Source organism: Tinamus guttatus, unplaced genomic scaffold (genome assembly GCF_059628265.1).
Source record: "Tinamus guttatus ecotype Peru unplaced genomic scaffold, ASM5962826v1 Tinamus_guttatus_pri_ptg000048l, whole genome shotgun sequence".
Classification (NCBI taxonomy): Eukaryota; Metazoa; Chordata; class Aves; order Tinamiformes; family Tinamidae; genus Tinamus; species Tinamus guttatus.
The window spans coordinates 13,380,462-13,407,400 of NW_028288582.1; the positions used below are offsets into that span (position 1 = coordinate 13,380,462).

Here is a 26,939-nt window from a genome sequence, read left to right on the forward strand (position 1 = left end):
CAAATAATTTCTATACCTCTCAAATTTTGGTGAAGAAGACACTAAGACCCTACTCAGAACTTCAGGCCATTACCGGAGTGCCTGGAAGGCAGGGGGTGAGCTCCACTAAGCAGTGAGAGAAGCGCGACTTGGACACAGCTGCGTCACTTGGCCCTTTTGATGGAAATCTGACTTGAATCTTCCTCTATAATGCGGATATCCACATACAACATGATACAATAGCATGCAGTTTCACAGTTAGGGGCTCACTTTTTCTGGGATTCTACCAGTTTGAAGGAAAGGGAACGTTTAATGTCCTTCTTCTTGCGTTTGATGTCTCTCCATTGCACTCCTTTCCTCTCTCAGCGATGGACCAGCAAAGCATTGATACGTGCACTGTTGAAGAGTGCTTGAAGAGGTATTGAAGACTAATACTGTTAGCTGTTATTCGCTTAATGAGTGAATGAACTTTTTCCTGTAATCAGTCTGACTTAGACAGCTGTGTGTAAGGCTACCTGGTTGTTTTCATCAAGAGTGATGAAAACACTAAGTACAGATTTTATAAAGCCACCGAGTGAAATGTTCTTAGAAAGTTTGTGAAGAATGCCTTAAATAAAAAATGCTTGGAAATACTGAACATTTTTCTTTTTCTAATCAGAATGTCAAAACTCATATGTTCTGGTAACTTGACTGGGAAGTTTTTGTTCATGACATAATATAGTTTTTTTCTCTGACATGTAAAGATAATAGCAATAGCAATTACTGCTTTTTCCTTAATTGCTGGCTCGCGAGGTTCAGGCAAGTCCTTAATTAGCTCCTTTTTCTTACCCCTGTTTTTCTGCTTTGTGGCTTTGTGTTACTTCTTTTTTTCCTACTCCCTAAATAATACTGGGATATACATATACACACACAGGTTCAAAAAAAAAAAAGGGAAAAAAAAAAGAAAATCCCAAATTACCTTTAACATCAATAACAAAAAACTGTTTCAGATTTTTTTCTTTAGAACAGCCGCTGTGGAGGGTAAAATTCCTATTCCATTTAGAAAAGTTACTTACTAATTAATTACAAGTAAATAATATAATAGCTGCTTGTAAACTTCAAAATGTCTTCACTTATAATGAAACAATGTAGAAATATAATATCTACTGTAACATATATTCATGATATGATGAAGCATTAAAAAAAATTCACTGGTCCTCACTCCTTCCTTGTGCAGCTGAAGTCTACATAGGAATCGGGAAGCCAGCGGAGGCCACAGCGTGTACCCAGGAAGCTGCTAATCTCTTTCCCATGTCACACAACGTTCTCTATATGAGGGGCCAGGTGGCTGAACTCCGTGGAAATATCGATGAAGCCAAACGCTGGTATGAAGAGGCCTTATCTATTAGTCCTACCCACGTGAAAAGTATGCAGAGGCTGGTAAGTCTCTTTATATAAAGTATGTGTCTCCACCTATTATGTTTTATTGTGAAATCTTGAAGAACTTCCCATGGATGCTCCATAGCTTATATGATTTTCTCCTAAGCTATCTGTAGTAAAATGATTTCAAAAAGAGTCATCTTTTCTGTGTCTTCTGAGATCACAGAACTATGAGCTGGATCTGAAACAATACGGCAGGAGAGAAGTTAGATACTCTAGAGGAGAGAACAGCCCCTCTGTTGCCTAGTCTTATACTAAAGGATGAATTCTTTGCACTGATTACATTCATCATATGTGATTATTTTAGATGTTATGAAAAAGAGTGAATTGAGCTTTTCTTCAAAACAATATGTAGCATAAAGTACGAAGTTGTCTCTTTGGTACAGCAAATGTTGCCTTTCGTTTTGAATTGTTACAAGTATATGTCCCTTTTTCTTTTTTGTTGTTGTTTATTTTTTTTTTGTTTATGATGTCGGAATTCTTGGAGAACATATTAGCAGGTAAGTAGGACAGGAATCATGAAATATATGGCTAGAAACAGTTGATGTTTCACTATATATATATATATATATATATATATATATATAAAATATGAAAAAATCAATGCTTATAAGGTTTTTTTTATTAACACCTGTGCAGCACCTTCACCATTTACTTACAAAATTGAATATAGCAGAGCATCGTAGGTCAGATCTTTCATTACTTTTATTATTGTATTGATTTTTTCCTCCCTCTCCCTACTGTATTAGGAAAATCACTTTTTTCTTTACTCTTTTTTTTCCAGAACAGAATAGACTGCAGGATAAGCTAGTTTCTGCCTAGGTGCTTATGAATTATTCAGAAAGATTTCTTGTGCATCCCTAAGGGGAACATATGAGACAAAAGATCATCTAAGAAGACAGCACAGGAAAGTTTTGTGTTTCACCTTTTCAACTTCTCAAGATATCTGAGCCTATGGACAAATGCTCCGAGGTTCCTTTTCTGAAGGGCAAGCAGTAGACCTAAAACTGTGCAGTTCACTGAAAACAGTGTTCACACTCTGTTTGTGTGAATATCTTTGCATCTCAGCACTCTTCTATTCTATTTTCCTGTTTATAGTAAAAATATGTGGCTTCAGAGGTAGGTTAGTTATAGTTACAGCACCATGGAGATACTCTGTAACAGCAGCTGGAGCATTAGCTTGTGATATTAGTAATCACAGTATCCAGCTATACAAATAAACAAACAAAATACCTTAAAAAAAAAACTTTTTTTCCTGTGATTAATATCATATTTACAGATTATTTTATATGTCTTTCTAATAATGCTTACGAAATAGTACAAAATGCTATTATTTAGACATATCAGTTACTTTAGAGCTTAGGTTTATTTAAGGACTTTTGGCAAACTTTGTTATTTTGGCAAATATCAAGTATAGAATATAATAACTTTGTGTAAAATAAAGAGGAAAAAAAAAAAACCTAAGGTTGGTCCCAAAAGTTGCATCATCTAGCATATCTCCCTATTCAGGGAGATATGCAAGATATTTCTTGGCTTATGAGCAAAAATTTGTGATGTCCACTGCTAGTCTTCCTGAAATGTGAAGTTGTGAAGAATTTTGGGATAACCTTTTTGTGAAGTTTGAATTCAGAGAGTTGATAAGATGGTGATAACGTTGGTCAGCTCTGAAATGCTGAAGAGGTTTTACCTTTAAGTGAATAAATAGGAAGCATCTTAAATTGGTAAAAATGGCAAAACCACCTCATAAGATAAAACAAACCAAAGTGCTGGTAAAAAAAAATAAAATAGCATCAGTGAATTAGAAATAAGCCTCTAAGAATAGAGGGGATTCTGTGTGGAGTAAAATAAAGAGTTATAGTGAGCAAGCTGTCTAATGAAGTTAGAAAAAACTAAATACATCAATTAGGAAATGTAAACTCTGAAGGCTGAATCAGTCTTGCATGATTGAACCGAACTGCGAGTGCCTGGGATTGCCACGTGAGCCAACAGGAAGAAACAAGACAGATCTGAATGAAGCCACGTGCGGTCCGACAGCAACACGTCTGTGTTTCCCAGTAGTAGTGCCCTTTTCGGGACTGAAAGAGGCACTGGGATCTTCATTCAAAGTGAGACTTGGTAGGCTGCTTAACTGCGCTCTGTGTTGGTCACTTGTTGCCAACAGGTCGTCTTCAGAATTACAGTTTTCCATCACATAGTTCTCTACTCTTTATTTAATAAAGCAGTATTTTAAGAGGGTTTACTGTATGTCAGTTAGCTATACTTTCAGGTCAAAGAAGCTTATGAGCATTTTCACTGGATCAGGCAAAGGAACAAGTATGATGGCTCAGACTCTTCTCCAAAGAGTTTTATATATCTCAACTTTCAGATTTTAATTGTTACGTCCATGTGTGGCGATTATATTCAGATAGCAAAAATACTCTCAAGTAGAATTGACTGAAGAACTCTCTTATTAAACTTTCCAAATCTACCACTATAAGGAACCTTTACCCTGTACCGTTTGATCAATATCTCTCCACAATCTGCTTCCATCATGTCATTTGCAGAGATGTTGAGTGTCACGAGGCTGGGAGCCAACTGCTTTAGAACTTCACTAGTACTTCCTGTTGGATTTGGATGAGGTTTCTTGCTTACCATCACAGTCAGCTACTCATTGTTCGTGGTTGCCACAACTTCCAAATAATGCAGTTGCTACTAGGTGCTGAGCAGACCCTCCAGGGTGACTCCTGCAGGACTCGACTTGTGTGAGGCTGGGCTTGTTGGCTGTAGCTTAGACTTGACTGTGCCAAACCTGAGCTGGTTCTATTTGAGTTCAGCTGTGTGCAACTATATTGCACCCCCAAGGCAAAGAATCCATTTGCAAGGAGATTTCAGCTGGCTCAGGCTGGAACCAATTAAAGTGTTCAAGGCTTAAATACCTTGTGCTCTGCACCATGGAAAAACAGGTCCCAAAGCTTGTTTTGGGAGCTCAACTGGGCACAAATTTATGCAGGTTGGAGTGCTTCAGGAGCAGAGTCAAATCAGTGGCTCTGAACTGAAGCCATCTAGAGAAACCATTCACAGATAATTGAGTTGATTGTGTTACTTTAAGGCTGGCAGTCAGTCCACCGGTTTCTAGTACACATCTGACACCGATTATTTATGCTGACTTTAGAGACAGGTTTTGGGGCTGCAATGTCTTGATTATATGTTGTTATATGTCCCCAGACTAAACTTTTAGTGACTTTTAGCTAGCTAGAAGGGACATGATTGGGGAATGTATTTGGGTATTTTCTGAGAATCATTGCATAGAGAAAAGCACTTCCTGTTCATATGATACCAAAGAGGATACTGCAGGAAAAACTGAACCCTCATGTTTTCATGGGGCTGTGCTAGCTGGCCAAGCATGTAGTTTTTGGCACATAGCTTGGAAGCCGCCACAAGGCGTGTTGCCTGTTGCCTAGTGCATATTGATGGGGCAGAGGTGTACACAGAGTTTTTTTTTGGGGTGCATCTTGAGTATGAGGAGAAACTACGGGTCTGTAGGAGCAGACGTACAGAGAGGTAGCACTCAGGACTGTGAAAGGGCTGAAGGTATGCAGGAATTCTCTGTACAAAATCAGACCATGTAAGTTGTTTCTCAAGCATGAGTAGTATTGATGATGTGGGTCAAAGAACATATCTATGCAGTTGAACTCCTCGATCCTGAGGACATTCATACTGTACCTCTCAACAGGCCAAATGTGAGCCTGCATCATATGGGCTGTTGCATGAGCACAAATGGAAAGCTTGGGACCGTTTGGCTGGTTAGGAACCTCTCATGGTTCTGAGTACTGTGTTCCCTTCTAGTGCAAACTTCAACAGGTTGGTTTAATTTTTGTGCCGAGAAGGATTGGAAGAGGCTTACTTTCAACTGAGGCCCGTACCAAAAGGTGTGCGATGGCAGTTGCTGGTGGGAGATGTCTCCCAGCTCAGCTCTGGGTCTAAGAGCTTTTCCTGCACTTTGTTCCACTGCAGGGTAGCCTGTGGTTTTAAGCTGCCTTTTCAGACTGTATCCGAAAGCTTTCTTATAGATGTTTCAGCTGAGAGACTATTTGTGAAGTTACTCCATCGTCTGTGTGTTGAAAGATTGTTGCTGTGAGACCAAATGATTAAAAGCACAAAAGGAGCCTCATTAAACAAATACTGAAGAGATGCATGAAGACTAGTGGGTTTAGTCTTGTGGCTTGAGAACCAGTGTGCTTCCTACCGCTGTTTACTCGTGGTCCTGTTCTTGGCAGTTTCGGCCCAGGCACTCGTGCATTTGTCTCAGGTGCAGGTTCCCCATGGCGTTCATGTGACCCTGCAGATGTGCCCTTAGCAGAAGTCTAATCTATTATGTGAATGTAGTTGCTTGTTACCAACCATTCAGAGCTGTTTGAACACTGTGTTTCTCTGAAGTTTTAATTTCCTCTCAAGCCAAATGGATTATTAATTATGCTGCTACCTCAAACTTCTGCACTGATTTATCCCTTTTGTTTTAAAGAAGGAAAAAAACATGAGGGCTTAGTGATGCCATGAAAATTGAAGCACTCAAGAGTGGTGGAAAATTTCTGCTGACTAGAAACGATAATGATAAACAACAGGGCTTGGAAAAAGAGGTTCTCTTATGTATCTGCACTAGCAGAGATGTGCCAAAGGCAACATGACACCAAATGCTGGGGAGCTGATCCATGAATAAAGGTCTATTTACTTAGCAATTTTTTCCCTATGTTCAACTGAACTTCTTGGCAAATAGAAGTGATTGGATTATACTGTTAAATTACCAAAGATTTGGGTCTAGCTTCAGCGGCTGTCCTTTTTGTTCCATATTCACTCCTCCAGGTTCTTCTAAAATGTGTTATTTGACCAACTGAGTAGGAACAGCTGGTTCTTTAAAAGAGAAATGCTACTAAAATTCTCTTTAGTTGCTTGTTCATCTAAATTTTTCCCCATACTGTTAATATTTATATTCATACATTCACTCACTGTATTCTGTAAGGCTTTTTTCATCTTGCTCTGCCTTGTTCTAGGTCCTTTATACTATTTGCCATTACTGCAATTTTCCCCAAGTCAGAGTTTATTACCAGCTTACTATTTGGCTAAGCCCAACTGGCAGCAAGATGTCAAGACTGAAGCAGTAACATGGCAGTATCAATCAAGTATACCTCATACACAGGGCAGTAGCAGTGCTTTTGATCAAATGCAGTGTCCTTTTCTTGGTTTGGAGGGCTGTATAATGTATTTTCAGAAGAAAAAAAATGCAACATTGTATTTAATTTCTTTGTGTTCAGTACTTCAAATCCTATTTTACCAAACCTATTGAAATGTAAAATTAATTTTGTTTATAGTGATTAGCTTGAAACATGATGGTTTGCACCTCAATTGAATGTTAGGTACACCTGATGTATGCTTGTCATCTGTCTGATTTGGGCCAGAATGGATTTCTTTGAACAACTTTCTCCATTCTCCCTACCCTTTTATCATCACCTCCAGATTTCTGCCTTCCTGCTGCCTTCCTGCTTTTGTCATTGTTTTCCTCCCCAGTAGAAAAGTATAAACAATCTTTTATCTCCTGCAGTCAGAGTGCTGTTGTGGAAAGTAGCTGTTACTGGTCACACTAGGAAAGTCCTGAACCAGGTCATTATTCAGTAGTGCCTGGATATTTTACCCACTGCTCAGGAAACCCCTCTGTGTACTCTCTCTCAGGCTGAAAATCTCTTAGTTAAACTCATCGTTTATACAGAATAGCATTTCCAATATCGTTATAATCTTAAACGTCAATATTTTTTGAATATTAAGTAATTGATCAGAGCACTTGCCACTTAATCCTATCAATAGTTTAACTTCTAGGACTAGGAAATTAAAACACGGGATGAAGTTACTCGCCCTATATTACTCGTATAGAACTGAGTTTTTTGAAAAAAAATATATTAAGGAATTACCTTCCCTAATCTGTTAGGTGTCTGTTAAAGTTTTCCATAATTAAACACAATTGAGTCAGATCTCTTAAGACATCTTTAAATTAATTGTCTGTCCTTCAATGTTCAATTTTTTTTTCCTCCACAAAAGCAGTTTGCTAGGAAGAAGCCTGGCAGTACTTACGGGTAGTATGGGTAGTAAATGCTTATGAGCAGAGGAAACCTGGCGGGGGGGAACAAAACTGTGCAGTACTTACTGAAAGAGGGGAAAAGCAGAGAAAACATTGGAAATTGTCCTTCAGACCCCTTTTTAAAAGAGATTGGGAGAGTTAAAGAACAGAAAGACTGAATGTTAGCACCCAATGTAACTTCCTCCCAACAAGGAGGTGGGTGGGAAAGGTGATAACAAGGTGATATTCTCTAATATTTATTCTTCTTTTCATAGCAAAAACCTCATTTGGGAACTTCCACTGATTCTGTTGAGGAGAATTTCATTGCCAGGTCACTGCAGTGTAAAAGCTGTTGTTCTGGGCCTGTGCAGAGCGTATCATGTGGGTTGCTTTAGTCTGTGTCGTGGCTGATCACCGCAGAGCTCAACGCCAATGGCAGATCTCTCAGCTGCCTTCTTAGACATGGGGTGCTTGAAAAATAATGGTAATTTTGTTTTCTTGGATTTGTTAGTAAAATACTGTATTTAATGCATTGCCTCTCAGAAACATCACTGCTATTTCAGAGAGAGAGAGAAAAAAAAAAGAGAGAGAAAAAAAGAGGGAAAAAAAAAAACAGAAAAAAACATGTTTGTGGTCTAAATCTTACCCCTCCTTAGGAAGATGCATACGTTGATTTGACCACTGTCAGATTCCATTTTTAAAGTAGCCACATTCAACACTTTGATTGAATGATGGCAATTCTGTTGTGCATGTGACCTGGAAGATGTATGTTGAAGAAAAGTGACTCAAGGGCAATTTCCATACGCTTTAAATTCTTCACCTGCCATGTGCCACTTGCAGGCTGTACTTTTTCCTGCCTTGAAGACCTTGGAAATATTTCCTATCAGAGCCTTACAGCAGAAAGGCATCAGTGCTTAATGCAATAAATGTGTATAAAGCCAACTTTGCCTAGTCATTAGCTTTTAAAGTGTCCTTCAAGGTGAACCATCAGGACAGTTAGTTTTAATGTGTTTGCTTGGCAGTTGTTACCTCTTTTTATTTTAAATGCTATTGAACTCAAATACAGTAATTAGATGAAAGCTCTACTTGGACTTTACTCTGTTGTTTTTATGCAGATCTCCTTTTCTGCAGCATTTGACAAGAATTACTGTTACAAATTTCTGTTTAAACTCAAATTTAATTGTTCCTTTTGAAACTAGTTTGCTTTAGGAATTTACAATATGTACTTGTTCATAATTCAAAGCTGTGAATTTCTAATTAAAAAAAGTTTCCGTTTCCTTATGGATTTTACTGTCCAAAGGCCTAGAACTGCTGCTTGGGATTTGCTGGTATTCAGATACTGAGGAGAATCTTTGCCTTTCTCTCTGTGCCTTTTGTGGTTTACTGCCCTCCCAAAAAGAAAGTGGAGGGCATGGGGGTAGGAAGCCGGATTTTACTTGCAGGGAAAATGCAAAACGGCAGACTAGGATAAAAGAGCAAAAATACTGCCACTCTTAGACCAGTAATTCAGGATATGGCCAGCTTCTATGTCAGTAATATGCTCATAATATCAAAGTTTTCCTTTAGGAAAAAAAAAAAAAAAAAAAAAAAAAAAGCAGAAACGATTGGAACTCAGGAGGAGTTTAAGTATATGCTATACCCTGACATTCTTACGGTATGTTTTATCCCTTTTCATGCCTGCTTGCTTGTACTTTTTTTTTTTTTTTTTTTTTTGGTATGGATCTGAAAGGTACAACTTTTATTTTTGCCTGTGTGATTACCTTCTCATGCGAGAATTGCTTTGCAAAACACTTTTTAAATAGGTCACTCTGCTGGACTCTGCACTGGGCTAATTATGATTGTTTTGCTTCCATGGGCATTTTTGTGCTCAATGAAATTATTGAAATGTTACTTCCTATTTGGAGCTGAGAACCTACACAGCATTCAGAGCTGTGTGGCACCTGGCATGTGTGGCTCTCTTGCCTATATGTGATCTCTAAGGGCTTTTGCTTGCAGGCAACATCTGGCACCTAATCGTTTATAACTAAATTTCATATAATAAACATTTTTAAAGCAGTTATTTTGCAGACAATAAGCCATAGGGCAGCTGAGGGCAGCTATCTTCAACTCCCTTGAAAAAGACCGTGAACAGCAATCTGAGTGAGACAAAGCATTCTATGCTCTATTTTTTTGAATATATGACATAGCATTATTAACATCAATAATAAACATGTGTGAAATAGTTGTCTACCTTGTTATAAGATGCAATTATCTGAGTTTTTATTCTTCAGCCAAGTCTCTTTTGGTTACGTATTATTGTAAAGTTGCATAGGAGTTATCAATGCATGTATTTTGCTGTAAATCTCTTGCAGCTCTCAGGTGCATTTCTAGTTGATTCATGAGATTGCCTTTATATCAACATTTATTTTACATCTCTCTGAGATGCTTGGCTTGTTTAATGTATGTTATTTCCCAAGACAGCAGACTGCTCCAGAGGCCCAGAGGCTCCTTACTCTGTTAGAATGACCAGAAGCCTTAACAGCTTCTTAAGAACTGTGTTTTATCTTGTGTTCATGAAGGAGAATGTAGCCTACCTTAAAGCAGAACTAGAGCTCTAGAAACGATTGTCCCTCAGGCAAAAAAACACAATGTTTTCTTTTTCCAGAGTTATGTCAAACAGCTGCATTGCAAAGATAAGTTGCCTACTCTGTCACAGAGTTTTCGCTGTGTATCTACAGTCTGGAACAGTCTTTTTATGTCTCTTTATCTCTCCAGTTCATCTTATTTCGAATTTCATTTGAAGACCTCTTTGCCATTTACTGAAATTTTGCTCTTCTGCTAGGCTGTATTGTAGCTAGCAGATCCTTTCCTGCTTGTGGCTCGTTGTTAAAGATGAGTTGAATCTTGCACTTTGAAGGAGGGATTCGACCAACTTATTGTGTATAAAATGTATAGTACAATTCCTTTAAAACCAGTGCTCTTTAAACATAGCCTATGTTTTCTGCTAGCTGATTAATTTTAGAAGGACTAAAAAAAATGGCCTTTAACTTAAGTGCATAGATGTCTGGCTAATAGAATATAGTAACTACTTCAGTGAGTTTTAACTCTGTGGGGAAATCTGAAGTGTATTTTTTTGTCTGTCTGAGATCTGTATTCATTTGTAAGACTTTCTGGTTATTTTTCCACTATTCTTTATATTATGTGTATTTTCTGACAGGCACTGACAAATATTATCAAAAACATGGCGTGCAACTGCTCTTCTTGAGAAAGTTGCCGTCTCCCGATTTCTTAGATTTCTTAGATTTCTTAGAGCAGAGGCCTCTTTCTTGGCCACTGTGAGTATTGCATTCACTCACTTTTATCACTCAAATGAGGCTATATTTTCTCTGGATAAAAATAACTGTTGTATTTGCTATTGGATTTAGGGAAAGGGAGAATGATCTTCTAGATGAAACAATTGTGGCCCTAATTTCCGACCAAAGGAGATCTTTACTAAAAACCTCTGGATGGCCTCCAGAGGAGGCCATGGCTGTAACCTTGTTGCAGCCACTTTTCATCAGCACATTCTTGATCCATACGTGCTAGGACCGTTAATCAAGCTAGGGTTTTGCCCTGAGCCCCAACCCTGAGGTCTGCTAAACCTCCTCCTCATCCCTAATGACGAGAGTTATTTCCTTCTCTGCTTCTTATTAACTCATTTTTATGTTGTTACTGCTCTCTGTGCCATCCCTAGTTTATTTTGTTTCCCTGTGCGTCACTGTTCTGATACTTCACTGAAATGTAGTTAAATTATTCCTGCACCATTTTTCTTTGGCTGAAATTATCTAATCAAACACTATCTTAGTGTCTAATCTGCAGTAAATGCATATTGTGTTTTATTCCACTTTTTTCCCCTACTGCCATACTGTCAACCATTCCTTCCTTCAGCATTTGTTCTAAGGCCTTGCAGGTGACTGAGTGGGGAACACATGAAGTTTCAAGTATGTTTTGCTCTGAAACGTGTATTATTTATTCACAGAGTGGGAAAACTGAGATACAAATGCTGACCTAGCATTTAATATGATACAAGCTCCTGATTTCTATTACTGTGCATCATATTCATGAGCCTCGTTTTTAATTTCTGTGCTTATTCTTTCCTGTCCATTTGATCCTCGAAGAAAATGATCCTCCCCATGAGGATCTCAAATGTACTGGTTAATCATGTAGGGCTCCTTTGGCAGCAGCATCAATATTCCCGCTACCTTCAAGAGGGGAAAGGTATCTCCCTTTCCCAAACTATTCTCGTTTCTGGAAAGTCTTCTCAACATTGTCTTAGTTTTGTTCCGTGAATGTCAATATTCCCAAGTGATTGCAACTGAGCTGTTTGGTGAAGGAAATGGCTGTTCTGGTACAGAGACCTTCCAAGTGGATAGCAGACAGTTTCAGAAACATCTGTGGCATCAGTACTTTGATTCCTGTTTGATCTGGTTTTGAGAACTCAAACTTAGCACCATGTTATAGTGATGTGATTTTATAGGCAATAAAGCCAAGTAAGCTCTGTAGATTGATTGATCTTAAGTTACCGGGCATTATTGCTTGGTGGGATCTTCAAAATTCAAAAAAAAAAAAAATCTACTACAGCAATACTACTACCTGCTACTACCACCATTAGACATGAAGTTGTGGATAAAGAAATCTGAGGGAAAGTTTTTTGCTTTTGTTCCAGTAGGCTGATGATTTTTCTCAGTTGTTCTCTTCAGCTCCATGCTTGGACAATCATCATGTCTTCCACATCCGATTTTTTCTGGGCTTGGACAGGCTAGAGCTAAGTCATCTTTACGGCCTTGGAAGTTGGAAGATATTTATATTTAGTGGGCACATGTGATATGCTTACATATGGCTGCATGTGTAGCATGCAGCTCATGCATGCTGGATTCCAAGGACCAGGATTATGTATTACATTTTGGGATTAGAGTTTTTTACTTGTTCTAATTATTACCATTAGATGCATCATGCTTAGTTTGGAGCAAGACTTTTCAGCCCAGCATTTTCCTAAAGAGGGTGATGTCCCTGGAACAAGGTATCTCTTGGGCAGCACACCACAAAGCAGAGCTGTGTGCATTCATTCTGTGTTGAGTGGAGGTATATGAGGGATGCCAGTTTAATAATTTGATAAACCTTATGTTTGTCAAATGGGTGTAAATATTATTTTCCAGATGTTGAAATTAAATATAGTTTTGTACTTGCATTGTTTTAACATGCACTTAACAGTGTCTCTGGAAAGTAAGAAAGCTCTTACAGCCTGTTTTCCCTAATCTCTGACCTGACACATAGTATAAATATCTACCTTTACATGTCTGTCTTTTTTCTGCAAATTTGAGAAACATTGCTTTATAATAGGTGCTGTTGTAGTGCTTTAAGGAAGTTGGCTGTCAAGGAATACCCTTGATTTTTTTTTTTTTTTTCAGATGCATTTTAAGTTCTTCTTTCTCAGGGACAGTCTTAGAACTGAAGGGAAGAGATGCTTGCAAAGCCTTGAGATGTTAAAGGAAGCGTATATATCTTCATATAAAGCATTTGACCTTGAAGTTCTGCCTCATTTCCAACCCTGCAGCTACTGATCAGATACATTGAGCAAACAAACCATTAACAAAGCCCCTATTTGGCAGCAGTGTGAAAACACAAACATTGCTCACACTGCTAAAAGTAAAGCACTGCCAAGAAAGAATACTGCCCCTGTGCTTGTGCAAGATAGCTCAGCTTTATTAGGCCCATTAAGATACGCATGTTTGACGGTTCTTAGGGTTGCTTTTCCAAAAACTTTTGAGTTAGTGGCATTTAATACAGAAAAATCCCAGGGGTTTCAGGTGCTTCCCTCTTATTCCAGAAATCTAACTTCATTAACACAGTTTTTAATATTCTCTTAACAGATGTATCTGAAACCAACCTTTCAGTTCCATTTTTTTTTCTGGGTTCTGGATCACTGATTATTCTTTTTCATCAGTGGGGCTGGTGAAATGCTTTGCTGCTCTGTGTGCTCAGTCTCTCGCAACCACTGCTGATAGTCTGTAGCACACTGAACTTTCTTTTTATGACTGCTTTCTTCAGGAAGTCAGGTTTATCAAATCACTTTTATTTGTGTATTTTTGTGATCACTTTTAAGCTCATTAGCAAATTTCCTCTGGGTAGAAGAGGAAATGATTTAAAAATTAATCTAGTGCAAGTTTTATGAAGATAGAGACTAGAGGAAAGGCCACCAAGACTGCCACATCATTTCAGATATTTTATTAGACATCATCAAATCCACATGAGAGACTTTACAGATTCAGCTGCAGGAATATGAGACAAAACCATTAGAAAACAAGAACAGGCATCTTAAGGGTCAGTGCTCATAAAGCTAAGTGTTCAAAGTTAGCTTTTAAAAATGATTCAGGAACAGAATAGCATATTCTGCAACATTAAGTTAGCTAGATAAATGGTTTGGTAGCATAAGGTATATTTAGACAAAATAATCAATCATGAGTGTTATGAAACAGAAATATAATGCAGGACCTTATCAGTGAAGGAACATAGAAGTAAAGAAAAAAAAAAAAACTTGCGCATTTAGTATTTCTTCTTCTCTAGGATACATTTAGCATGAAAATAGTTTCTAAGCTCTATATCTAGATGGACAAAGGTTTTGTTAGGTAGCTCTTCAACAAAATACTCAGCTGCCAGAAGTGGGTATCTGATTTACTAAAAGAGATCTGCTTTTACCTTGGTGTCTGAATTCAAGTTTCTCTTCTGGGAAGTCTCTCTTGCTACATAAAAATGACTCTGCTTAAAGACCAGTTTAAGTACAGACATTCTTATTTAGAAGCGAAACTCTTACTATGATAAGTGAGGGGGCTGGTAATACACTAAGGCAGATATCAGGTGGTTACAAATGTGCAAAAGATGAACAAGCAGATCTCCAGCAGCTGCGGAATCATTTCAATTTCCTTTTCTCCTCTCTTTTTTTTTTTCCCCCACCTTGGTCCAAGTTACAGTTCTTCCTGGCAGCTGACAAAACCTTCTTTGGGATTCTGTCTGGCTTTTAGTTTATGACCACTTGAAAAAGTCATAGCCACAGTGGCTGGAGAACAGATGGTGTTATGAGGGTCACGGACCTGAAGAGTTACCGGAGCGCTGTGAAATGCAATGACAGTAATGCAGGTTGTGACAATGCTTTGTCATGTTAATTGAATGCCTAGCCAGAAGTTGGTAGGTTACAGTTGCCAGAAATAGCTGTTCTTGATGTAAAGTCTAAAACAGTATGAAATGCTGTCAGATCTATTAAAGTAATTGATGCGTCAAACTTAATTTCCTTTAAAATTGTGATATGATAGGATAGGCAGCTGGTGATATCTGTGTTGAAAATAAATGGTGCAGCTTTACGCTGGGCATCCCAAAGTCATTTGCTGCTGAATCAAACCACAGGCTTCCTAAAATTGTAGGAAGTCTTTTTAGTAGGTGCAGTCTTTCTGTGCTGCGCACTTCACTCAATTTAATGTAAAATTTACATCTGAGTATTTTTGCTAAGATAAAATGCATGCATGTTGAACACAGTAGCTGGTAGGAAATGTTTGCATTCACGCCACACTCAGCAGCTGCTCAGATTAGGGTCCAGTGACGGTACCTTCCCCAAAGCCCACAGTGCTGGCCTAGCTCTTGTCCTTCAGAGTGGAAACTGCTGCTCTGAATTGGAGCTCTTAGCTCAGAGACCTTCAACTTCCCCTTCGCTTACCCTGGTTGAATCCTGGCTTTCTGTGGGAGTGCCTTTTCTGTCATTTTTGTGCTCTTCCCGCCAACTGTGCTCCAGTGAACTAGAAAAGTGACTCAAATGGACAAGATTCTGCTGCCCTTGGAAGCAGGATTCAAATCTATTCAAAAGCATTCAGAATTGTAGCAGTTTTCTTGGCAGATTCCAGCCTTTTGCACTAACTCGCACAGTTTGCAAAATGGGTTTCAAGAGCCTTAAATTAACTAACTGCAGGACTGCTGTGTCAATCACTGCAATGATGGAAAACCATTTATGAAAAGTCCTTTACAGCGCTAAAAAATATTTTGCCTGTTTTGAACAGAAGTGAGATATTTATCATGGACAGCAAAGACAATATTTGGTGATGAAAATGGAAGTATGGAAATAGAGGGAAGTGCGGATCTTAAAGCACTCAGTGAAAGAGAGGTGCAGAGGTTTTGACCAAAATTCTGTAAGAATTGGTAGTTGAAATAACAAATCGATTAGGCCAAATATATTTAGTGAAACTTAGCACAAGAGTATGGAAGAGTAAATGTACTTCATTCATGTACTTCAAATGTACTTCCTCCCACTTGGGAGGAGAAGTTAAGGGAGGAAAGACTTGGTTGCCTTAAAAGTGGAGTTTGGAGACTCTTTAGTCTTTGACTAATAGAAACAGGATGACAAATATAAAGTGCAAGAGCAAGAATAGGGGAATGGAAGTGATGGGGAGACTGTGAGCTGGGAGTCCTGGTTGAACTGATTGAAAGAGCTGCTGCATCTCCATTGCTCCCAAGTTAGCTGAGCCCAACGTGGAATATCATTTTTTTGGTGTGCATTTATGAAAGGCATGATAGGTTTATATGGACTTGGACTATTAAAGTTAGGTGATGCTGAAACTATATATGTTTGCTTCTAGATCAGTAGTAGAAAAAGCTGACTTTGTTGAAGTACATGTATTTTTTTCTTTTTCCTGCTTTTTTCCCCAGGATACTTTTAATTGGGGGTTTCTCTCTTTCATTAACCAATACTCTTTTTCTTACATTTTAGAGGATAATTTTCTTTAAGTATATTCAATTTCTTCATGCTTTATCTAAAATAAGTCAATATGCTAGAATAGTGTTGTGGGTTATATTTGTTTTGTTTTCCTCAAAGCGTTAAGACCCCTTTCTTGGCCGATGAGGAGCATTTGGCTGTTCTGATTTCTCCCTGACGGTGCACAGATGGGTGTGTGTATGGCTTCCATTCATACTGAGAATATCCCTCCCTTAAAGACAGATCAGTTTAGCAATGATTATCTACAACTCCTGTGTTTCACTTAAAATCTGGGTAGGTGGAGAAGAAGGTGGGTTCCCTCTCATCCCAGACTTCTGCAAAGTTGGATGTTGATGTGTCTTCCCCACAGTGGTGCATGGGGCTTGGGGAGCAGATGGTGCTTTAGATCTGCTTTGGTTCGGAGAGGAAAATAGTGTCTCGTGGGAATATTTTTCCCCTTCACACTCTCTCTTACTAGACCAGAGCACAGTATTTTTTCTAGTGCTGTCAGTGTTGGTAAGGACTCCTCTATCCTTCTGTTTTATTGAAAACAAACTCTTTCTTAGAGATAATTAAAATGGGACTTTGGATTGATTTGTGTTATTGCAATATCAGTCTAGTACGTGCTACTTCGTTGTTATAATGCCCTAAAAACCATGTTGTCAGCAATAAACTGAGTTATAACATAGGCAGGTATGTAGTTCTATATACAAAGCCTCTTTAGTTAAGAGTAAAAGTAAGAAAAATGTGAATAATGTACTCTAATAATCTTTGCATTTAAATTCCTATTTTAATACGCTAATAAAAGGACTGGCCATCTTATACTGCAGTTCTGGCAATATTAATACATTTGTCAGAATATATGAAAGCAGTATAGACACATAAATGTGAAAATGGCACTTTAGAAGAGTATCATTCACTTCTCTGTTTTTCCTGAAGCTCTTTCCATAGACTGAATTACTCATTAAAGCATTTGATATATTGTTTTTAATCATTATTTCCAGAAGTCATGTATCACCTGTATGTTCATTGTGATTTTATAGAAAAGCTTTTATAATGAAAAACGCTAAAATATTTAATGTCATACTTAAATATTTCAATGTTAGCTTCTAAAAGGTCATCACTTACTATTTTTTATTATTTATTCTTTAATGGTATCCATGTTTTACTAACATCAGGAAATTTTTATTACTCTTCTGTCCACTAATGACAATTTTGCATGGAGCTTAAGTTTTCAAACCCAGGAACCTTTAGATGTGCTAACCTGAAATCTGTGCCTCAGGCGGTGGAGTAAGGATGCTGAATTCACAGTAACCTCAATTCCTGTGAAGTGAAGGTTTTGCTCTAATGCCTGAATTTGGATTTGGTGCACTGACTTTGAGGCCCCTCATGTCACGAATATCTCTTTAGCCCATTCTGCATTTGTGTTATCTTTGGAGGATTTGCTTTTGTTGGTGGTTCTAGGTCTGAAGTTACAGAATTAGGATTTTCTCTTTGATCCTTTGACTGAAAATGTAGAAAATAACGGCATGAGTATTAAGCAACACCCAGGATTCTCAGTAGGTAGCACAATGATAAACAGCCTTTCCTTTACAACATACAACCACAGGTTATACTGAAATGATAATATTTTTCTATAGTGAATACACTGTAATTGGGGCACGCACTTATCTCTCTAAAATGTCCAGAAAGAGGAAGAATGGTGAACATATGAAGAGTCTATGTGAGGGTCGCATGCAGTTTATTACATATGCTTAATATCTTGGCTGCAAGGTCTAGGGAAGACTTGGAGTTAAGGTATATGGTCTTGAGGGGTACCAGGCACTTCATATATAAAGAGGAAAGTCCTCTTTCATCCTCTGGGAAAGACCATCAGCTGGGGCTAAAGCCATGCTTAGCTATGCCCTGGCAATCATGGTGATTGCACATTTAAGGTAGAGTGTGGTGTTTGCATGTGAGTGGAGATCCAGCCTTTGAAAAAAGCCCTCAGTGTAATTTTCAGGCAGAGATACAAAGTTAAATGATAAGAATTAGCTATTTTTGCTCTATCACGGAGGTGTTTCATTTGCTTCCAGTGCGCTTGCTGTAGTCAAATTCATTCTTGTCCTACAGCAGTTCTATCTTCATAAGATAGAATAAACTATATGGATTCACAGGAAGTAAATCTAAAAGGAGGAGCAGGGAAAAAGTCCCTCAAGAGCCTCCATTTTGGTAGAAGATCAGCAATTAAAAAAAAAACAAAAGCAGAAAAGAAAAAGCGAAAACCACAACTTTCCATTTTGAAGCTTTCTTTGTCGTCAGTAGGGAGCAGAAGCGAACTAGAAGGCCGGGGTGTTTCTGTAGGAAGGACCCGGGCGTTTTCGGTGGGTTATAAATACCCAGATGCTCTGAGGAGCGTATGCGCCTTCCCTCATGCCGGCAGCGCGAAGGCCGTGAGCCACCGAGGCCAAGTTGTTGTTTTAAAAAGCCGTTGCCAAGCAGTGGGGTTTTCTCCTAGCAACAAGTGTTGTGCGGCCGGGAAGCAACCGGATCCCTCCGGGGGTATGTTGGGATTGGGGGCAGGGGAAGGAGGTACCGAGCGAGGGCCTGTGTGGCCGGAGCGCTCCCCACGCCGGGGCCGCAGGAGGCGGATGGGGGAGCGGGCGGCGTGTTCGGGTGGGCAGAGAGCAACGACGTCGCTCCCGGGCCTGGCTTCCTGCTTGCTCAAGGCTCGCTTTGCCTTGGCGAGTGACCTGCCCTGCTGTCATCAGCTGGTTGTCCTCATTCCGACATAAATAAATAAATATTCGTATACACGCATATACAAGGACTCAAAAATCTTGAAGGTCTTTTCCAACCATAATGATTCTATGGAGCCGCTAGGATGTTTTGTTTTGTGCATACTTGAAAAGATGCATTTTTTGCCATTGAAAAGTGTGTCCTTAGTGAGGAAAATGAGGGCGATAGTTTGGTGTTCTGCCTTTTGGGAACAAGTGACTTACACTGTGCTTTTTTTCCTTCTTCTTCTTTTTTTTTTTTTTTTTTTTACCAAGACAAATATTAGTGCTCCGAAACTGCATAAACCTATACTGAGGCTCACCTCATTTAGCCTATAATTTTAAAAATATGTGTGTGTATATATATATATATACACACATGTATATAGATGTGTATATATATATATACACACACCATCTCTAGTTGTGTTTGCAGTTGGCCTAATTCTCAAATATGAAACTATGAAAACCCATCAAAAGCCCTGTCTGTCATTGGAGATGTGGAGCTGTGTTTATTCACTGTTTATTCACCTTTTTTTTTCTCCTTTCAACTGATGTGAAGAGTTTTCCACATTTGCAGAAAATAGCTGCTAACGATGGTTAGGCATGCAACTGCTGGTGGGATTCTCCCTCCACCAAAGGAATTAATAAATAATTTCCTATATAATGTCCTCTTTCCTTTAGATGGGAAAATTTCATTGCAAATTAATCTGCTAAAATGAAAATAGGAGCAAAGAGCTTATAAATAAGTGACTATTTCATTCCGTATTATAAATGTAGAATACACAGAACCAAAAAAAAAGTGTTTAATTTGGCCATAGAATACATTTAAAACATGCATATTTTTATCACAGAATATGCAAAATATCAGATACAGAATTTTACTTATTTTTTTCTACATCCTGGAACATTTCTTTTTTAGTTTTGTCTCACTAGCACTGCTGTTTCATTTTTTATAGCATAATGCTGTCAAATCACTGGTAAGCCTTCCACTTTGATAGATTTGTTTGAAAATAGCAGCCACCTTAGCACATGCAAAATAGGCTGAAAAAGCACTATGCAATGAGGGGCAGTTTGGGGATGCTAAAATTACAGTGCATACGGATTTGCTGTGTGTTGCATATTAAATTTTGTAACTGTTTATGGTCAAAATTCTTCACTCTGAAGTTTTTTTTAGGTTTGAGGGCATGTTTTAAGTCTTTTTGCAAGCCCTTGTTGAAAGCTAATTTTCTCTTAGGTTGGGGCTTTTAAGAAAAATGATCAAAAAATAGCAAACTGGGAAATTTGTGGGGGGTTAGATGTGGTGAGTTCTCTAGGCCTGTTGTAGATTTTAAGTCATTTTTAGCACCTGTCTTGTTCTGAGTCTGGTGATTGGTAGGTTTTTTTTTGGTATCAGCAGGTCATTGGTGAAGCAGACAAATACTTTTTCACTGCTGGAAATCACAGAATCACAGATTGTTTGAGGTTGGAAGGGACCTCTAGAGATCATCTAGTCCAACCCCCCTGCTCCAGCAGGGACACCTAGAGCACGTGGCACAGGGTGGCATCCAGGCGGGTTTGGAAGATCTCCAGAGAAGGAGACCCCACATCCTCTCTGGGCAGCCTGTTCCAGGGCTCTGTCACCCTCACAGGAAAGAAGTTCTTCCTCATATGGGGAGAGAGAAATTTTTAAATCCTTTAGTTTGTTTTCTTTTTCTTTCAACAAAAATAAGCTGGATATTTGCCATACTTTTGCTTTGTAATCTTTGTTTTAGTTGGACATTTCTCTGTATCTGCTTCTGGAGTAAAGCTCAGACTTTGGAGAAGTTTTTTTTCTTACAGCAGAAGAATAAAGTAGTAGCATCTATAAGCATGAAAATATTATCACTTGCTTTTCCCTGATGACTAAAAGAACTATGGATATGCACTTTGTGGAGAAACTGATACTGTAACAGGAGTAACAGAGGCTCCCTGGGTCATCTAGAAAAGTCTCCTCCTCCATCCAACCATGCAAGCTTCTCATAGAGGACTCGGTATTTAAAAATGCTTGTTTTTCACTCTGCTGGTATGAGTAGAAGGCTTTTACAAAATCTCTACCACAATTGATAGGAATTCTTTCACTTTTTTTTTTTTTTTTTGGTAAACTACCTCATAGTGCATCTATACACATTTATTCTTGTAACAGCATTATTTTCTAGCTAAAGAAGTTTTTCCCCATTCTGTTTCCTCTGCTATTTTTATAGCGAGTCACTTCATCTCCTCTCAATTTTTTAATCTGTAGATTGAACAAGCCAAGCCTGACGAATTTCTCTAGTAAATTAACATTTGTAGTTATCTCAATAGTCATTTTCTGTACCTGTCCTAGACTGAAAGGTCTTTGAGTGGAGGGGACTTCACAAGGCTCCAGACAAGGTCTTAACTATAGCTTTGTAACTTTACACAGCTGCTGAAATCAACGTGCTCTTACCAGAAACATCTCCTGTTGTCACTTGTGTTGTCCCCTTCCATGCTGGTGCTTTTTCCCATCGTCATCCTGTGGTGGCCTGGTGTATCCAAGCCCTTCTCCTAAGCAGTCACAGGTCTCAGCCCTGCAGCAGAACCTCCGTGTTGCTGCTGTGTTATCTTCCACTTCGCGTTCCTGCCTTCTGCTATATTTCTGTTATCCTGCTGTTTCTGTATTTCCTCTTAATTTTTTGATATGTAACTTTATTATCACTCTTGTCATTCTCATAATATGTCATTAATTAAAACCTGAAATAAGATTAGTCTCAAACCACAATCCAGAATACAGATGGTATAATCCCAGTTCCTTGATGCATGCAAGATAACTAAGAGTGAAGGTCTATATCTAATTCAGCTAAATCTTTTGGATGAAACATTAAGATATTTCTGTTCTGTTTGGATTCAATAGCTGTTTTGCTTGCCTGTATTTTTATAGGTACCTAGGAGATACCGAATAATAGCTAAGGACTTATGTTTTGACAACATTGCGTAGTGCCCTGCAGCAGGGGTTGGTCCCTGTTTGAATAGGCTCTGTAAAAACAAACCCTGGACGGATGTTTTGAAAAGTAAGCACAAAATTGCATGGGGTGGAGGGAGGGAATGCAAAATGATGTATGCAGCTCATGATGGAGGTAGCAAACACACAGAAATCATTGACCTAGTCAGAGAAAGACTTTGTGACACCAGACTGGATGAGGAAAGAGTTTGCAAGATCTTGCAGAATAACTTGTGATGGTGAATAGTAAAAATGGATGCATTTTTCCTCCTTTTCTATTACCTCCCAGGGAGGAGTGTGTTGTTTTGATGTGAAGCTTGTGCAAGCCACACAAACCAATTTTCTTCTGCTGCTTTTTTTCCTGTAATGGCAAGTACCTCGTGGTACATCCTGACGTTGGAATGACCCTGCCACTCCTGGCTCACAGCCCTGGTGACCGCAGGAGTGCTTGACAGGGCTGGTGGTCCCTCTAAAGCAGACAAAATCCCCAGTTCACCCGTGTGCGGGTGTAGCTGGTCACTCAGAGCAACTGGTGTGAGCGTCAGCAGGCTACAGAGCAGTGCTCTCACTGCTGGCAAGGGTGGTGCAAAAATTCTCCTCACTTACTCAGAGGTGCCTTTTGCTTCCTCCCTATGCCATTTCTGATAAGAATTTTCTCTTGTCAGGGTTTTCAGAGTTACAAAATCCAGCTCTACAAGGTAGAGCTGGCTGAAAAATGGTAACTTAGAGCCCTTATGGGATATCCCTTAATCAGGCCCTTAGTGGGTTGGAAAAAAAAAAAAAAAAAAGGAAAGGAAAAACAAATCCAGCAACAAACCAAACTTGGGGAAAAGTAACAAAATTTGTAGTGAGCCGCAAAATGAAAATCAAACAGCCTACCCACATTTAGAGGCCTTTATACCAGTGTGTTAAAAGTAAATGACAGAAGTTTTTCAGTGTTTTATGTAAAAGAACTAGTGGAGGAAAAGCTTTTGGCTGCTTTCACTTAGCAGGATACGAGCAGCTATTAAGTATGTCCGTGAAGTACCACAGCATTTTAAAACATATGGAGTATCAAGAGCCTGGGGTAGGATTGTGAAACTCTTGGGGAATTTACTGTCTTTATCTTTTGCAGACTGGGTGTTCTTCCTACTAATTCCTTCGCTATGTACTGGGGACATTATGCAGGATTTTTTTTACTTGATTTAAGTTCCAGAATCTGTATCATGCTTATTTTTGAAGAAGTTTGTGTGCCTGCATATAGCAGGAATATTGGGAGACGCCATTCTGGTTAGTCATGGGGGTGATTTTGCTTTGGTTTGGTTTTTGTTTTTAATTGTTGTGCCCAAGCGTGAAGGTGTGACCCAACCGCGCTGCGGCTCAGGTGTCCCTCGAGATTTGGGCAGAGTCCATGCGTTGTTCAAGGCCACCTCCAGCTATAAAGTAAGAGACACAGCATGAGGCAAGTAACTGTTGTCTGTCCATCTGCTGCCAAACTGGTAGAGGCTGGAATTGGGAGCTGCAGACTTTTTGTCCATTTAGGAAACACAGGAACCTGTCAAGCTCTGCAGCATCACAGGCATGGACAAGGCCCGGCCGCCTGTGCAAGGACAGCTTTGTGCATGAACACCTAGAGTCCATGTCCTCCAGCACTGCTAAGTAGCTTATGTTCTTAGAAACCTGTAATACTGCTCAAACAACTAGTATTTTCTCTAGTTGTCTTACCTGAAAATATCCCCTGCATTTTTTCCTTTCATAAAGATGTCAGACATGACATAACTGGTTTGTTTTCCCAATAGCAGGCTTATATCTGCAAGATTTGGTTGTTTCTTTTGGTCTTGAGAAGAACAGCTTGAATCTTTAACAAGTGGGGAAAATAGTCTGGCATATTTGGGGGAAAAAAAAACAATATTCAAAGGACTCATATGTTTAATTACTAATTGACACAATAAAAAGAAGAAAGTTTAAAAAATGAATTAGGAAACCTTGTCTTGAAAATCAAGCGCTTTTTTTAATAGTAATAGTAAACTTCAGGGCTTAGTTACACTAAGCTGACTGCATGCAAATCACTTCTATATATTCTACTTTGCTTCAATGTTTCATAACTTTGTAACTGAAACCTACCAGTCACTGACCACTTTCCTGTGGGGGGAAAAAAACCATCTCTGGGATTTTACTAGACCTTTTTGATTAGAATTACTCTTCACTCACTCTGGAAATGCTGACTTGATACCTTAAAAAAAATACCAAACCAAAATGTTTTCTAGTATCTTGATGATATAAGGTGTGAGGTTCATAGAAATTATCCTTCATTACATGTATTTATTGTCAAAAATATCTATTGCTGTTTATGTAGTTTTTCTTCAGAGCAAGCTCTTCGCTGGTTAGGAGGTATTGGTCTGCATAATACTACAAGCTGAGTGTGGTGGCCAGAAATCCAGAAGTGTGTGATGGGCAGTTTACTGATTGCACAGGATTTCAGTGCTTTATAGCCATCGGTGTCTAGGCTGGTAAGATTTTGAGGGACAGATATGCAAAGAGCAATAAAAAACAACCCTGACCCAGGGCATGCAGGCTTCGAAGGGAGCAGTCGTAAGGAGTCTGTAAGCATATGATCAGGGCGCCTCTCTGGGAAGGAAGGATTTTTGGTTGTTATGTCTTTTGCAATGGAAAATAACAAAAATGCATAACATTTTTGTGATTATTATAATCTTTGAATAATTCTCACCTACTGGGTTATTCTAGAGCTTTTCCTGCACAGTAGTGTAACTGCGTATGACAGCTGGAGTTTTCCACTGCTTCAGTCAGCCCATGCCCTGTATTTGCATGTTCTCGTGAATAGCGTGGTGTTGAATCCCATCCTGTGGAGGAAGATGCAGAAACTGTGCCTAGGAAGCTCCTTAGGAAGTTATCCACCTGCTGGGCTATTGTTGTTATTAATGGATTTTTATTAATGGTGCAGAATTAATCACAGTGCATTTCCTCTCCCACGTGTGGAATAGATTGCTCCAGTTGATGATCTCATTTTCACTCTGCTGTTTGACATCTGTACTAAGATCAACACACACATAAGATTTTGGAATCAGAGGTAGAATTTGAATGGAAGTTGATTTAATAATAATAATAGCTGTTTACTTTATAGCACTGTGACCTCATGGGCCAGCTGCACTGTTTCTACATAGACTTTGAGCCTCAGGAAAGTCCTGCCTGTTGATCTCAGCCATTTTTCCCCTGTGTCCTGTGGCAGGCTCTGATACTTCACCAGCTCGGGCGCTACAGCTTGGCCGAGAAGATCCTGCGCGACGCCGTGCAGGTGAACTCCACGGCCCACGAGGTGTGGAACGGCCTCGGGGAGGTGCTGCAGGCCCAAGGCAATGACGATGCCGCCACCGAATGCTCCCTGACGGCGCTGGAGCTGGAAGCGAGCAGCCCTGTGGTCCCGTTCACCATCATTCCCAGAGTCCTTTGATAAAATTATCTTGGTCTGGCTCCCGCTTGAGGAAACCCGGTAACTGGTTAGTGTGAAAAAAAAAAATAGAGCTACATGTAACAAACTCCAGTTTGTTGCGGGGAAAGTGGCCAAAACAGTGACGTGATGCAGTGTATTAACGACTGAAAGGACAAAATGGCTAACCAGAACCAACACTCCTGTCAGCTACACTTTTGCCCTGGTAGTTTTAAAACATCGTTATATTGTTCATGGATGATGTGCCATATTTCGTTAGTGGTATTTGAGTATTACATAAAATTATAATGAAGTCAACTACCAAACGTAGAATAATATATTCAAGTTAAAATTCAGTGGCAGAGCAGGCTATTTTTAAAAAGGCTGTTACGAAAACTGCTCTCTTCCTGCCTCTCAACCTCTTTTGGCCCAAAGTCAAAATGTGAATTTTCTGTTTCCATCTCTGTTTTAGTCCAGGCCAGAAAATCAGTTGAGTTCTTTTTAGTTGTTAATAACTGTGATGTGTGGCTAACTGTAATCTCTATTTAGAACAAAGGCTGAGTACAAGAATATTTATATTTTACCAGTGTATGCCTGTTACAAAAATATATTAGTTATTTAAGTTTAACTTTTTTTATGTGAATTCAGAGTTTATTTATCAATGGAAATATGTAAAAAGAAGCCTCAAATGGAATATTTACCGACATTCCTTACACATGACCCACACTTGGCTAAATGGGAAGATTATGTTGTTAATAAAATGATTTTTAAATGGAACCATGCCTGTGTGCTGATTAAGTACCCAGAGGAAAGTAGATCGCTTGTGACTACATTTTAATGATGAGGGGCCTGAGGCTGGCTGGCCTTGAAACGATGAGCAATACTGATATTAGATGCCTTGAGGCCAGGTTAGAAAACACCTTACCATTAGTAACTGTTATTTCAGATTTCCTTCAATCTTCACTTCTCCTTTCTGCTCCTTCCACTCCTCCAGTGGTCGATAAAAGCAGATTATTATTGTTTTTCTATGTAGTGCAGGGACTTCTACATATACATTGCTAGTGCTTGTCTAACAGCATGTCCTCTTTCTCGGTTTTCTTTACCTGTCTTTACTTTTTTTTTTTTTTTTTCCCCCTGAACATTTCCCTCATGTGAAAGAAGAGTTGGCTGGTAGCATATACATAGGTAGTGGAAATAGTGCCAAGTGTTTAGCAGACAAATGTTTTCCAGAGCTGTTCTGGGGAGAATGGGCAAGAGTCATCCGCTGCAGTGACTGTTCTGGTTGGGGAGGGCAAGCTCAGCTGGTCTCGTGTCTGCTCACATTCAATACTGGGCTCATATGGAACCTGGGAAAAATTCCAGACTCCCTATTAGACTGGGTGTTCGGTGGTATTTGTCATAAGAAGCACTTTTTAAGTGTTTAGCACAAGATAGCAGATGATTCAGGAAAATAATGGCAAATGTTTTTCTTTGTAGCTCACCAGAGAGCTTACTCGCCTCAAATGCATCGAGGATCCTCTCCAAGACGTAGGTTGTGCTCACATCAG

The 26,939-nt window shown here is 39.1% G+C and overlaps 1 protein-coding gene across 2 annotated transcripts in view; it reads left to right on the forward strand.

Moving 5' to 3' along the window:
* Positions 1-25,486, forward strand: part of TTC7B (tetratricopeptide repeat domain 7B) — a 116,863-nt gene extending 91,377 nt beyond the window's left edge. For both annotated transcript variants that reach the window (XM_088539729.1, XM_088539728.1), the window contains 2 exons: positions 1,196-1,398; positions 25,195-25,486. In XM_088539729.1, the coding sequence (XP_088395855.1) occupies positions 1,196-1,398; positions 25,195-25,416 (425 nt within the window). In that variant the 3' untranslated portion in view covers positions 25,417-25,486. The remainder of the gene's footprint in view (positions 1-1,195; positions 1,399-25,194) is intronic.
* Positions 25,487-26,939: the final 1,453 nt, after the last annotated feature.